The sequence below is a fragment of the Octopus sinensis genome, linkage group LG5 (genome assembly GCF_006345805.1).
Source record: "Octopus sinensis linkage group LG5, ASM634580v1, whole genome shotgun sequence".
In the NCBI taxonomy this organism is placed as follows: domain Eukaryota; kingdom Metazoa; phylum Mollusca; class Cephalopoda; order Octopoda; family Octopodidae; genus Octopus; species Octopus sinensis.
Window position 1 is genome coordinate 25,790,063 of NC_043001.1, and position 14,821 is coordinate 25,804,883.

Genomic DNA, 14,821 nt, shown 5'->3' on the forward strand with positions numbered 1-14,821 from the left:
ACTATCTACTTGCTATCCCTACGACTTCTTTCACTCTTCTCACATCACTATTTGCCTTGGAGTTAAAATCATTGACAACAAATGCACTACAGAAAGCTATAATGGTAATATCTTAAGATTTTTTTTGGTTCTGCTAACTTTGTAAGTTTTCTTTCTGAAATTTTCAAATAGTTTTTAAAATATTCATTTTGAATAGTTTCCAAAGCTTCTAGTGATTATGTTTACAGTAACAGATATAATCAAAGTAATTGCAATAATGCATAGTGTAGTAAGTCTGAATACCAAAATCACTAATTAAACAAATTCCAGATCAGTGGCATTATACATAGATGCAGGCAGGCACACACAGACACACACATACACACAAAATTGCAAAGCAAAATAATAAACCTGTAATTCTTCTTTTATTTAATGAAATATTTTTAAAGTAATTAATGCAATTATGAGCAGAAAATAATTTTTAAAATTCTATAACAATGAAATAATATTCTTCATAATTATTTTAAGAAACATAGCGAGTACTTACTAATATTTCCCAGTCATTAACAGACAATGGATCAACAAAGACACTTTCACAGAGCGGAACATTTTTCACAGGTTCAAGTATTATCTGTTAACAAAGAAAAGAAGGTCAAAATACTAAAATACTAACAGTTTCAAAGAGATAGAACTGATACTGTTATGAACTGCACTAAAGTTTTAAAATGTTTTTATTTATCATAAATTTTGTACTTTGGATCAAAACCAGCAAAACTTCCTCATTAACATAAGTGTGTATGCGTGTACACACATTTGTGCATATATCAAGAGATATGTATCAACATATATTAAGAGTCAGAATTTTAAAATTGACAACTTCATTCACAATTTAGTATAGAGTACTCACTTCTTTGTTGAGTATGTATATGTGTGTACATATATGTATGTGTGTGTATGTAATTATCATCATCATCATGATCGTTTAACATCCACTTTCCATGCTAGCATGGGTTGGATGATTTGACTGAGGACTGGCGAACCAGATGGCTGCACCAGGCTCCAATCTATATCTGGCAGAGTTTCTACAGCTGGATGCCCTTCCTAATGCCAACCACTCCGAGAGTGTAGTGAGAGCTTTTATGTGCCAGTCATGCAGTACTGGCAATGGCCATGCTCAAATGGTGTTTTTTACATGCCACCTGCAAAGGAGCCACTCCAGCGGCACTTGCAACGACCTTGCTCGAATGTATATATATATATATATATATATATATATATATATATATATATATATAGTGTGTGTCAATGTGTGCAGATGTGTGTTTGTATCATCATTAACATTTAGCATCCACATTCCACAGAGGCATGGGTTTGACAGTTTAACAGTGGACCATGTTGAGCTCCAATGTCTACTTTGGTATGGTTTCTACAGATGGATGCCCTTTCAAATGCCAACCACTTTACAGAGTGTAGTGGATGCATTTTTGAGTCACCACACTAGTGAAGCAACCAAGTAGCTTGTAAGACCAGACTCGTATAAGTGTGTGTTCTCTATTCTAAATTAAGGAAGGAGTTGGTTCTAGCAAAGATACAAAGCTCCATTGTTGGAATGTATGCATGTATTTATATGCACATATTACTGCTTACATAATAATGAATACACATGTGCATACACACACCTTTAAACATATAGCTAGACAAATTAAACAGTATTTTTAAAAGCTAATTTTGAGAACAATCCTACTCACTTCTTGAGAATGTATGCTAATTTGTTGAACTTATTTTAAAATTGTTATTAAGACCCCCTTCGGTCAGACACTGACCATGGGTTTGCACCTAGAGAGTTACCCTCTGAGGCACAAGTCTGGGCAAGGTTGTTTTTTTTTTAAATTTTTTTTTTATAGAAGACCAGCAGTCGCCCATGCATACCGGCCTCCTCTCTCCACGTCACCGATGTTGTCCAAGGGAAAGGCAAAGGCCGATACAGCTTGGCACCTGTGACGTCGCAACTCATTTCTACAGCTGAGTGAACTGGAGCAACGTGAAATAAAGTGTCTTGCTCAAGAACACAACACGCAGCCGGGATTCGAGCTCACAACCTCACGATCGTAAGCTCGACGCTCTAACCACTGAGCCATGCGCCTTTAAAATTGTATTCATCAAAATTTGAAAGTATTTTACTTAAAAATTAGTTCTATTTTTATTTCTAAGGAAGAAATTAATTTTCAAAAAGCAAATGTATTAAGACCGTACTTACTTCATCCTCTTCTTTGATACCAAGCTTATTGGCATAGAGTCCATTAATTTGAAACTCCTTATCTTGATTTGTAGGGAGCTTGAAATGGCAACTGAAGAATGCTGTCTGCTCATTCTGCAGAATGGCCTTGAAAACTTGGACCTAAAAAATATTTAAACATTTAATATAATGTTTTTAAAGAATACTAGTAAAACATTGAATTAGAAGTTAATGTGAATCTTTAAAACCTTTGATACCAACTTGCTCAAAACTGATCCTGGTTCTATGTTACAGATTTCTTGTTTAAAGCGAGCTAAATTACAATCTTCCGTCAAAATTATGATTTCTCAACAGCTGTTTCAGGAAGCTCAGAGTTATGTAATAATCATAATTTGCAGATGAAATGTCAAAACAAAAAATGGAACAAGAACGTAACAGGTGACAACAAAACATTTGGACAGTTAGACGATACAAAAGAGGACAGGAAAAAACAAGGACGGGTCATTCGGAGCTTTCAATCATCAGTTGAGAAGCAGATTGTTTTTGCAGTTTCAGCCGGTTACTCTCGAGACTGCTCTAATCTAGCTGGCCCCAAGAAAATCTAAGCTAAGAGCACTAGATTCTTTGGAAGAAAGTAAGCGAATGTATATGAAAACAAAGACGTGACCGGTTTTTGGCCAAGCCTGACCTTTCTTTCTTGGTTCAACTACCATCTGTGTAGCATCTCTTGTAATTCTTCCTACGGCTTTCATCTATGTTCCTGCCATAAGGCTTCACTTCCAATCACGCCAGCTTAATTTAATTCATCCTTAGTCGAAAGACACCTGTTGTTAATGTCCTGTTCTTTGTATTTGTAATTGTGTACCATTTCTCCATTTTTTTCTCGTCCTTGTTCTTGTATATATCCGCTTGCTTTCTTCCAAAGAATCTAGAGATTTCTTAGCTTAGATTTTCTTGGGGCTGGCCAGATTAGAGCAATCTCAAGAGTAACCGGCTGAAACTGCAAAGACGATATGCTTCTCAACTGATGACTGAAAGCTCTGAATGACCCATCCTCATTTTTTCCTGAATTTTTTGTATTGTCTAATTGCTCGAATGTTTTGTTGTCGCTTGTTACGTTCTTGTTTCATTTTTTGTTTTGATTTTTTATATATACATATGTACACTTTTGGTCTCCTATATATATATATATATATATATATCATCATCATCATTATTTAACATCCACTTTCCATGCTAGCATGGGTTGGACGGTTTGACTGGGGACTGGTGAGCCAGATGGCTGCACCAGGCTCCAATCTGATCTTGCAGAGTTTCTACAGCTGGATGCCCTTCCTAACGCCAACCACTCAGAGAGTGTAGTGGGTGCTTTTACGTGCCACCAGCACGAGGGCCAGTCAGGCGGTACTGGCAACGGTCACACTCAAATGGTGTTTTTATGTGTCACCTGCACAGGAGCCAGTCCAGTGGCACTGGCAACGCCCTCACTCAAATTTGCACAGGTAAATAAAACAATTAAGAATATGAAGACAGGGAAAGCCCTTGGCCCATCATGAATCACCGCTGAGATGATTAAAATATCTGGTGGGGTGTGTTATGGTGTAGTCATCCGTATTGTAAATCAAGTGGTTCATGAAGGAGTCATACCCAATGACTGCTACAAAGGTAAAGGTGATGCCATAGATAGAAATAATTACAGAGGTATCAAATTGTTGGATCAGGTGATGAAAATTAAAGAGAGGGTCATAGCCCAACTAATTAGGGAGAGAGTTAGTCTAGATGAGATGCAGTTTGGTTTCGTGTCAGGGAGAAGCACCATTGATGCTATATTTCTGGCAAGGCAGTTGCAGGAGAAATACATAGCCAAAGATAAATCTCTGTACTTGGCTTTGGAGAAAGCCTTTGACAGGGTCCCCAGATCCCTTATCTGATGGTCAATGTGGAAGCTAGGGATAGGCAAGTGGTTGGTGAGAGCTGTACAAGCCATCTACAGGGATGCTACCAGTAAGCTGAGAGTTGGCAACAAGTACAGTGAAGAATTCAAGATGATCTTGTTCTTATAGCTGAATTACTATCAGAACTAGAAAAAAAGTTTCAGTATGGAAGCAAGGTCTAGAATCTTAGAGTTAACCTAGCAAAAACCAAAGTCATAGTAAGAAGGCAGACAAATCACAAATCTCTTTGGGTAGATGGCCCTGCTCGATCTGTAGAAAAGGCACAGGTAGAAATTCCATAAGATGTACTCAGTGTAAGCTATGGACACATGAGAGGTGCAACAATATCAGAGGAAGGTTAACAAGGAGAATAGCTTTTGTGTGTGGAAGATGCACAGGTACAATAAACACCAACAATGTACATATAATACATTCCATCAACTGCCAAGGGGTGACCTAGAGATAGCAGATAGCTTCTGTTATCTAGGTGACCAAGTTAATAGTGGAGATGCATGCTCTGAGAGCGAAGCTGTGTGAATAAGAATAGGCTGGGCAAAGTTCAGAGAGCTCCTACCTCTGCTGGCAACAAAGGGCTTTCCCTCAGAGTGAAAGGCAGATTGCATGATGCCCATGTGCAAAAAGCTATGCTACACAGCAGTGAAACATGGACTGTGACAGCTGAGGACATATGCAAATTTGAAAGAAATGAAGTCAGCATGCTTCACTGGATGTGCAATGTCAGTGAGCATGGATGACAGAGTCTAAGCATCTTGAGAGAAAAGTTGGCATAAGAGGCATCAGGCGTGGTGTGCAAGAGAGATGACTGTGCTGGTATAGTCATGTGATGCATATGGACGAGGACAGCTGCATAAAGAAGTACTGATCTCTAACTGTGGATGGAACCTGTGGTAGAGGTAGACTCATGAAGACATGGGATGAGGTGGTGAAGCATGATCTTTGGACTTTGAGCCTCACAGAGGCAATGATTAGAGATCAAGACCTTTGACAATATGCTGTGCTTGAGAAGACCCGTCAAGCCAAGAGAAATCATAATTGTGGCTAATGCTGCTGTCACGTAACTGGCATCCATGCTGGTGGCAAGTAAAAAGCACCTTTCAAACACTGGGCCTCATGGAGACAATGTGACTGATGCCAGTGAAAAGCTCTTTTCAAGTGTTGGGCTCCACAGAGGCAATGACCAAGGCATTTGGCATTATGTTGTGCTTGAGAAGAAGACCCATCAAGCCAAGTAAAATTGCAGTTGTGGCAGATACTGGTGTCACACAAATGGCATCTATGCCAGTGGTACGTAAAAAGCACCCATTACACTCTTGGAGTGGTTGGCGTTACGAAGGGCATCCAGCTGTAGAAACCATGCCAAATCAGACTGGAATCTGGTGCAGCCTTCCAATGGGCCACCCCTGGTCAAATCAGCATGGACAATGGATGTTAAATTATGATGATATATATATATATATATATATATATATATATATAGTCATTCTCTTTTTAGTGCTTTATTATTTAACATACTCACCGGTAAAGTTTCCATTCATTTACTTATTTATTTTTCTTTTATTTAGGAAAAATAAATAAGTAAATGAGTGGAAACTTTACTAAAAGATAATGACTCTCCCTAGACACAACAAAATATGCTTCAACACATGAACTCACAGAAAGAGTCTTGTAAACCAAATCCAAAAATGAAGTGTGTGTGTGTATATATATATAAAGAGAGAAACACACATGTATAAATAATTACACTAAACTTTATTATGTGATATATCCATAGATTTTGGCAGTCACAGCAATCATAAATTAAATAAATTTACTATAAGACAGTCATAAACATCTGTTATGTTAATACAGCTATCACTGTGGATAGGAAAAAACTGTTTGGAATATCATTAAACTTTCATCAGCAATCATTAACTGCTGCTGTAAAATTGTATTTAAAGAGGTAGTCTGATTTGAATGCTTGAACCATTTTCAGTTATTGTTCTGTTATGTAAATTACTGACAGCATACTAAACTTTACTATGGGAGATATCCATATATTTTACTCATCACTGCATTTATATAATAGTTTTATAAACAATTATATACATAGGCGCAGGAGTGACTGTGTGGTAAGTAGCTTGTTTACCAACCACATGGTTCCGGGGTCAGTCCCACTGCGTGGCACCTTGGGCAAGTGTCTTCTACTATAGCCTCGGGTCGACCAAAGCCTTGTGAGTGGATTTGGTAGACGGAAACTGAAAGAAGCCCGTCGTATATATATGTATATATATGTATGTGTGTGTGTTTGTCCCCCTAGCATTGCTTGACAACTGATGCTGGTGTGTTTATGTCCCCATTACTTGGCGGTTCAGCAAAAGAGACTGATAGAATAAGTACTGGGCTTATAAAAGAATAAGTCCCGGGGTCGAGTTGCTCGATTAAAGGTGGTGCTCCAGCATGGCCGCAGTCAAATGACTGAAACAAGTAAAAAAGTAAAAGAGTAATTTATACAGACACACACACAAAGACATAAGTGAAGGCATAGGTGTGTGGTTAAGAAGTTTGCTGTGTAACCATGTGTTTCAGGGTTCACTTCTACAGTGTGGTACTTTGATATGTCTAGGCTGCCATTGCCCAAATGTTGATTGATGACTTGTGAGTGAATCTTGTAGGTAGACAGAAACTGTGCAAGGCCTGTCATATATATATATATTCACCATGATAGATCGCTAGCCACTACACATTCTTTATTTTCTCGGCTTGAAACGTTAAAGACTTTTTCACTTCCTGAGCATTATACTAAAACATCTGTTTGTTGTCTATACCACCTGTCTTCGTCTTTTGTTTTTTTTTGTGAATTCTCCCTATATATATATATATACACACATACACGTGTGTGTGTGTGACCCAGTATATGTTGTAAAGTGGTTGGTGCTGTGATGGCATCCAACCATAAAAACTATGGCAAAGCAAACACTGGAGCTCAACACAGTTCTCAAATTGAGGAGATCCAGCTGAACAGTTCAAAGATGACAGCATGGAAGACAAACATTAAATGTTGTATCTATGTGAGAATGTTTACATTTTGTAATGGCGTAACTTATGATAATCTGCTTATCAACAAATTGTCTGCTACCTCTGCATTTTTAATGGCGTATGGAATGAAAAGTGAGTTTGCTTGGAAACAGATAAGGATTAGTGACAAGAAGGGCATCCAGCCGTAAAAATAATGCTTCAATATATATTCATCTTACCACATCAGCACAGAAAAAACCGAATGAATGAACAAATGCCAATGGTATGAAAAAATATCCCTAGTCCATGCTGTAAAGTGGTTGATGATAGAAAGACCATTCAGCTGGAAAACAGAAATTGTGCCACAGAAGACATTCACACACAATAACAAAGGCTGGCTATTTTCTTTGTTGCTGTATATGGTGGATGCTGAAAAATTGAGATGCTGTGAAACCAGTCCAACTGATAACAACATGGTGAAAATGGATGTTAAATGATAATGATAATTTATGACATCTATATTGGGATACAAAATGTTTTTTGATAGAGGAGAAAAATAATTTCACATTGGGTGTGTCTACTTCTAAGTTAAAAAGTGGATTGAATGCATGGACACACACACACACACACACACACATACACATATATAGAGAGATAATATTTTCGATCATTTGTTTATATTTAAAAATTGTTGCTTTAAAATCAGAGATTGAATATCATTATGGTATATATTATATACAGTTATTATATATATATATATATATAATATGAGAAAGAGAGAAAGAGAGAGAGAGTGTGAAACAGATACAAATATATATAGTCACAAGCATGGCTGTGTGGTTAAGACAATAGCTTCTCAGCCACACGGTTTTGGGATCAACCATTGTATGGCACCTTGGGCAAGTGTCTTGGGTCAACAAAAGACTTGTGAGATAGAAACTGAAAGAAGCCTGTCCTGTGTATATGCATGTGTGCACATATGTGTGTGTTGATATCTTCTTGTCATGTCAAGCACCCACTACACTCATGGAGTGGTTGGCATTAGGAAGGGCATCCAGCCGTAGAAACACTGCCAGATCAGACTGGGCCTGGTGCAGCCTTCTGGCTTCCCAGACCCCAGTTGAACTGTCCAACCCATGCTAGCATGGAAAGCGGACGTTAAACGATGATGATGATGATGATGTCATCACATGACAGTTACAAACAAGTGTTACTATCATACAAGTGCTGCCTTTCATTTTCAATCTTCCATGAAAACATGTCCAGCCATGGGGAAATATTATGTAAATTGGAAACAGGTGAGAGTTGGTAAGAGGAAGGGTATCTGACTAGAAAATTTGTCTAAAAAAATTCTATTTGACCCATATGAATATAGAAAATTAGGCAAAAAATGATGATGATGATGTATGTACCTAATGCATGTGGGTATATAAGCACAGGTATGACTATGTGGTAATAAAATCCCCTTTGAAACTACGTAGTTTTGGGTTCAAATCTACAGTGCAGTACCTTACTCAAGTGTCTTCTAAATTAGGTTCAAGCCAACCAATGCCTTATATGAGTTAAACTAGTACATGGAAACTATGAAAGCCCATAAGGTATATGTATGTGTGTGTGCATGTATATATAGGCAATGACCAAGACTATTGGCATTATGTCGTGCTTGAGAAGAAGACCTATCAAGCTGAGCAAAATTGTAGTCATGGCAGATGCCAGTGTCATTCAAACGGCACCCTTGCCAGTGGCATGTAAAGGCATCCATTACACTGTCGGAGTGGTAGGCGTTAGGAAAGGCATCCAGCTGTAGAAAAGCATACCAAATTAGACAGGAGCCTGGTGTAGCCTTCCAGCGTGTCAGCCCAGTCAAGCTGTCCAACACATGCCCGCATGGACAATGAATGTTAAATGATGATATGTATGTGTGTATGTATATATATATATATATATATATATATATATATATATATATATATATATATATATGTTGATAAAAATGGTAAGACAACAAAAGAAAGAAAGAGACCTCGATATTATGTAAATAGGGGAATTTATCTGTAAATGTAATATGTGACGATTATTCGGTAGTCATGATAAAACTCCGAGTTTTGGATGCCAAGGTGGAAATCCACTCCGCCATCTCTTCAGTTATCTGGCCATTGGAAGTTTTCTCATGGCTACCGAATAATTGTCACATATTACATTTACAGATATATATATATATAGTGAAAGCGCATGACTTAGTGGTTAGCATGCTCACTCACTCATTATCATAAGTTTGTGAGTTTGATTCATGGTAGCATGTTGTGTCCTTGAGCAAGACACTTTATTTCACATTGGTCCAGTTCACACAGCTGGCAAGAATGTGTAGTACCTGTATTTCAAAGGGCCAGCCTTGTCACGTTCTGTGTCATGCTGAATCCCCCTGATAACTACATTAACGTCTGTGGAGCGCTCAGCCACTTGCTCCTTAATTTCATGAGCAAGCTGTTCTGTTGACTGGATCAACTAGAACCCTCATTGTTGTAAGCAATGAAGTGCCAGTTTTATATATATATATATATCATTAATGATAATAATAATAATAATAATAATAATAATAATAATAATAATAATAAGTGGGTGTAAACACATGAACAAAATAAGAATAAACAAAAACAAATTACATGAATATATATAAACAGGAGATACAAATATTACAGGCATTTCCCCCTCCACACACACACACACTAACTAAACATAGACACATATAGAGATATAAGTATGTGCAAATGAAGACACATACAATAGAAATACAAAATGGCTGACGGTTAGTAAGGAGAGACACACAAATAAGAAAGAAGAAAGCAAAGGACCACTGATGCGGTCACAGGAGTGTGACGAAAGAACTCTGGCCGAAATAAGATTAAGATTAATGTAAAAAAATAAATAATGGTGAAGCAAAGTAAAACCAAATAAATAGTGCATATATATATATATATATATATATATATATACTTTATTTAAAGCAGCAGAAAATTCAACAAAATCTGTTACTCTGAGTTTCTCGTTGCCGTTCATCAGACAGTTTTTGCTAGAATGGAACCGATATATCAATTCAATCCAGACTCTTACAAACGCTACACCTTTAAAAAAAAAAAAAAAAAAATTTTCTAAAATCTACACAGCCTTGGTTTTTTACCTCATTACGGTAAAAAATTTTTATATACACATGCTGATATATGACCTACATTGGACTCCTTATTCACATAATCACCAAATCTGGAAATTAACTATGGTCTATCCATAGCACTTACTCAGCATTAGCTTTGGATCTCACTGACACCATTACCTCTCTCTCTCTCTCTCTCTCTCTCTATATATATATATATATATATATATAGAGAGAGAGAGAGAGAGAGTGAGAGAGAGAGAGAGAGAGAGTGAGAGAGAGCCTTAGGCATACATAAAAGCATGCATGTATATACAAATATATGACAGAATATTAATCAAACCACCTTGTAGGTGGTTTGATTAATTTTCTTTTAAGTCACTGCACTAATTGTTTTAATATTCTTCTCTTAACTAAGCAAGACTTTCCCTCTACCATAAGATCTACAATTGCAATAAAGTAATCCCTCAACTATCACAGGTGTTATGCTCCAAACCCTACCGTGATGGGTGAAAATCCATGAAGTAGAAACAGTACTGTACTCTATAATTTTTAATATTATTTTTATAATTTGTAGATATATTTTTTAATTATAAATGCAAAACAACACCAAGGAGGAATTGGCATAAGCTTAAATAATAAGCCGTGATATGGCGAGGGATTACTGTACTGTAAAATTTTCCTTCTCAAACTTAGCTAAACTGAATAGAAATAATAATTATAGTATTATTAACATAACCAACAATAATAATAGTGGTAATTGCGGTAGTTATTGTAACAGTAATAATATTAATAGTGACATAATTTACAACAAGAGGGTTAATATAGAAATAACTATACCACAATCAGCCAGTGCTTTCTTAACACTAAATGTCTTTAAAACTATGTATACCAATGTACAGCAAAAACCAACAATATATACAAAGTGTACATAGGCCTCACCACCAATCTCTTAAGGACCTACTGCCAGCATAAACATTCCTTCCATAACCTGGCAAGAAGGAATACTACTACACTATCCAGTTACACTTAAAGAATATAATGCACAACACAACTTGCAATGGGAAATATTCGGAACACTGCATACACAAGCAACAGAAATCTTGTAATGTAGACATGGAAGCAGAGATCTAGATTCTGTGTGCTAAAATAGCAATCCTAACCTGGATATCTGAGATGACAACATGCAGACTTCCCTCCATACTCCTAAATTGAACTGTTACTAGATTATATCACACCACTAATAACTATTCTAACTTTTTCTCCTAGTTTTCTCTCTAGAGAAATGCATTACATGTTTGGACAGTGCTTTTTACATGCCACCAGCACGGGGAGCCAGTCAGGCGGCACTGGCAACAACCCACGCATGAATGGTACTTACTGTGTTCCACCAGCATGAGAGCCAGTCAGGTGGCACCGGCATCAGCCACAACTACAATTTCCATTTGACTGTGTTATGATTTTACTTGACTCAATAGGTCTTCCCAAGCATGGCGTATCACCTGACGATTCAAAGGTACTTTTTAAATGGGCTGGTTATGCGACATTGGTATAGGCTATGGTTGTGAGCTCATTTTACTTGCCGGGTCTTCTCAATCACAGCATATCTCCAGCGGTCTCAGTCTCTTGTCATTGCCTTTGTGAGGCCCAACATTTGAAAGACATATAGGAAGGGATCCATCCGTAGAAAGCATGCCAAATCAGACTGGAGTTTGATGCAGCTCCCCAGCTTTGGTCAAGCTGTCCAACCCATACCAGCAAGGACAACAGACATTAAATGATGATGATAATGATATATATATATATATATATATATATATGTATACATACATACATACACACACACTTTAATATTGAACAGTGAGAATGAGTGCTCAACATCACATTGGTGGATAAATATTGTCACATGGGATATTGTTGTTCATCTCCATCTTGGATGAAAACATATATATATATTTATATATGTCATCATCAACATATATATGTCATCATCACTTAATATACTTAATATATGCTAGGTAGGTTACACATATGCACACACACGTGTGTGTGCATGTGTATATGTATGTGCATGTATTCCTTGTATTAACCTCATGTGAAGGTTGTAAACAAGCATCACCATAATACAAGCAATGTTGCTTATTCTCATAAGAAAAAAAAACATGTCTGGCCATGGGGAACTTTGCTTGGAAACAGGTGATGGCTGGTTACAGGAAAGGCAGCCAGTTATGGGAAGACCTATCTCAATGAATTCTATATCCCTAAAAACAAGGAAATGTGAACTTAAAACGATGATGATGATGACGATAATGATGATGTGCACACACACACACACACTGGTTTCAAATTTTGACACAAGGCTAACAATTTTAGGGGAGGAGGTAAAGAGATTACATCAACCCTAGTTTTCAAATGGTATTTATTTTATTGACTTGAAATATAAAATTATATATATATATAGGGAGAGTTTACGAAAAGCACAAAAGACGAAGACAGGTGGTGTACAAAACAAACAGATGTATTAGTATAACGCTCAGGAATAGAAAAAAGTCTTTTATGTTTCGAGCCTACGCTCTTCTACAGAAAGGGACACAGAAAAAAACAAGGAGAGAGAATATATATATATAATTTTAGGGGAGGATATAAAGAAATTTCATCGATCCTAGTTTTCAAATGGTACTTATTTTATTGACTCGAAAAGGATGAAAGGTAAAGTCGACTCCAGTGGCATTTGAACTCAAGAGTGTACAGTTAGAAGAAAAGCTGCAAAGTATTTTGTCTGGCACAGTAATGAATCTGCCAGTCCTATTAACAATTATTTAAACATGTGGTGACTGTCTGATTGAGACACACTTGTTCATTTCTCTTCATTTTTCTCTCGCCTCATTTATCCTTTTTGTAGAAGTGCGTAAGCTTGATGAATTAAAAACTTCATCCAATTTTCCTGAGCATCAAATTAATTTGCTTGTTTTTTTTTTTAACCTCACCTATTTTATTTTTGTAATTAGAAATATATATATACACACACACAAAGATTTATAAGTGTGTATGTGTGTGTGTGCATATATATATGCACACACACTGATGGGCTGGGGGGTGCTTTCCTTGTCTTCATATCCTTCATTGCTTTATCCACCAAGCTACTGGTCCATCTGTTGGGTCCATACTTAGATACACATTCACACATGTATGTATTGAAACAGATCCTAACTTCTATCAAAACCACCATTCCAAAGTATGTTTCACTACGGTATGTGTATGTATATATATATATATATATATATATATATATATATATATATATGTGTATGTATATATATATATATATACATACATACCGTAGTGAAACATACTTTGGAATGGTGGTTTTGATAGAAGTTAGGATCTGTTTCAATACATACATGTGTGAATGTGTATCTAAGTATGGACCCAACAGATGGACCAGTAGCTTGGTGGATAAAGCAATGAAGGATATGAAGACAAGGAAAGCCCCCCAGCCCATCAGGAATCACTGCTGAGATGCTTAAAATATCTGGGAGTGGGATGTTGTCTAGTCACCCATATCAAGTTGTCCATGAGGGAGTCATACCTAACAATTGGTGTAGTAGCATTAAAGTCAACTGTTAAAAAGGCAAAGGTGTTGCCTCTTGTTTATCCTAGTCCTTCAGGCCATAACAGAGGAATTTAAGACAGGTGGTTCTTGAGAGTTTCTCTACCCAGAGAAGAAATTTTTAGGTGTGACAGCAAGGTCTTGAATTCAAAGAGCCTTAGAGTTAATTTAGCAAAGACCAAAGTCTTAGTAAGTAGGAAAATGGACAAATCACTGATCTCTTCAGTGAGCCAACTCTGCTCAATATGTAGAAAAGGTGTTGGAGGAAACTCCACACAGCGTACTCAGTGCAAGCTATGGACACATAAGAGGTGCAGTGGTATCATAAGAAAGTTGAGAGAGAAAGTAGTCTTTGTATGTGGCAGACGAGCAGGTGCATTAATCACTAGGGAAGTGTACAGAAAATAGACTCTCTCAAATGTCCCGAGACTTCCTAAGAAGTAGTAGACAATTTCTGTTACTTAGGTGACCAAGTTAGCAGTGGAGGTGGAAGTTCTGAAAGTGTAACTGCTAGAATAAAAATGGGCTGGGCAAAGTTCAGAGACCAACTACCAAAGGGCCTCTTCCTCAGAGTGAAAGGCAGGTTTTATGATGCCTGTGTACAAACAGCCATGCTACATGGCAGTGAGACATGAGCTGTGACTGCAGAGGACATGCCAAACAAAATGTGTCCTTCTCAAAGATTATGTGCTCATTAAGTACCGCTTTTCCATCAGCACTTTTTGCATGCTTACTGTTCCTCTCACAGGTCTTGTATCAGGTAACAAATAGACTGTGATGAAAGGATTTTAAAAGACTTAGAGATTACAATTGATGAATTATATAATTGATTTTTAATAAAACCGAAGTGAAACTTAAACAGGGCATGTGCTTTTATTTGCAGCATGACCCACCCAATT

The 14,821-nt window shown here is 37.0% G+C and overlaps 1 protein-coding gene across 2 annotated transcripts in view; it reads right to left on the reverse strand.

Moving 5' to 3' along the window:
• Positions 1–14,821, reverse strand: part of LOC115211625 (peroxisome biogenesis factor 1) — an 88,609-nt gene that overhangs the window by 35,507 nt on the left and 38,281 nt on the right. For both annotated transcript variants that reach the window (XM_029780244.2, XM_029780243.2), the window contains exons 2-3: positions 2,237–2,377; positions 527–610 (exon numbers count right to left, since the gene is read on the reverse strand). Coding sequence is in view for 1 of the 2 variants with exons in the window: in XM_029780243.2 (XP_029636103.1) it covers positions 527–610; positions 2,237–2,377 (225 nt within the window). In the remaining variant the exon portion in view is untranslated. The remainder of the gene's footprint in view (positions 1–526; positions 611–2,236; positions 2,378–14,821) is intronic.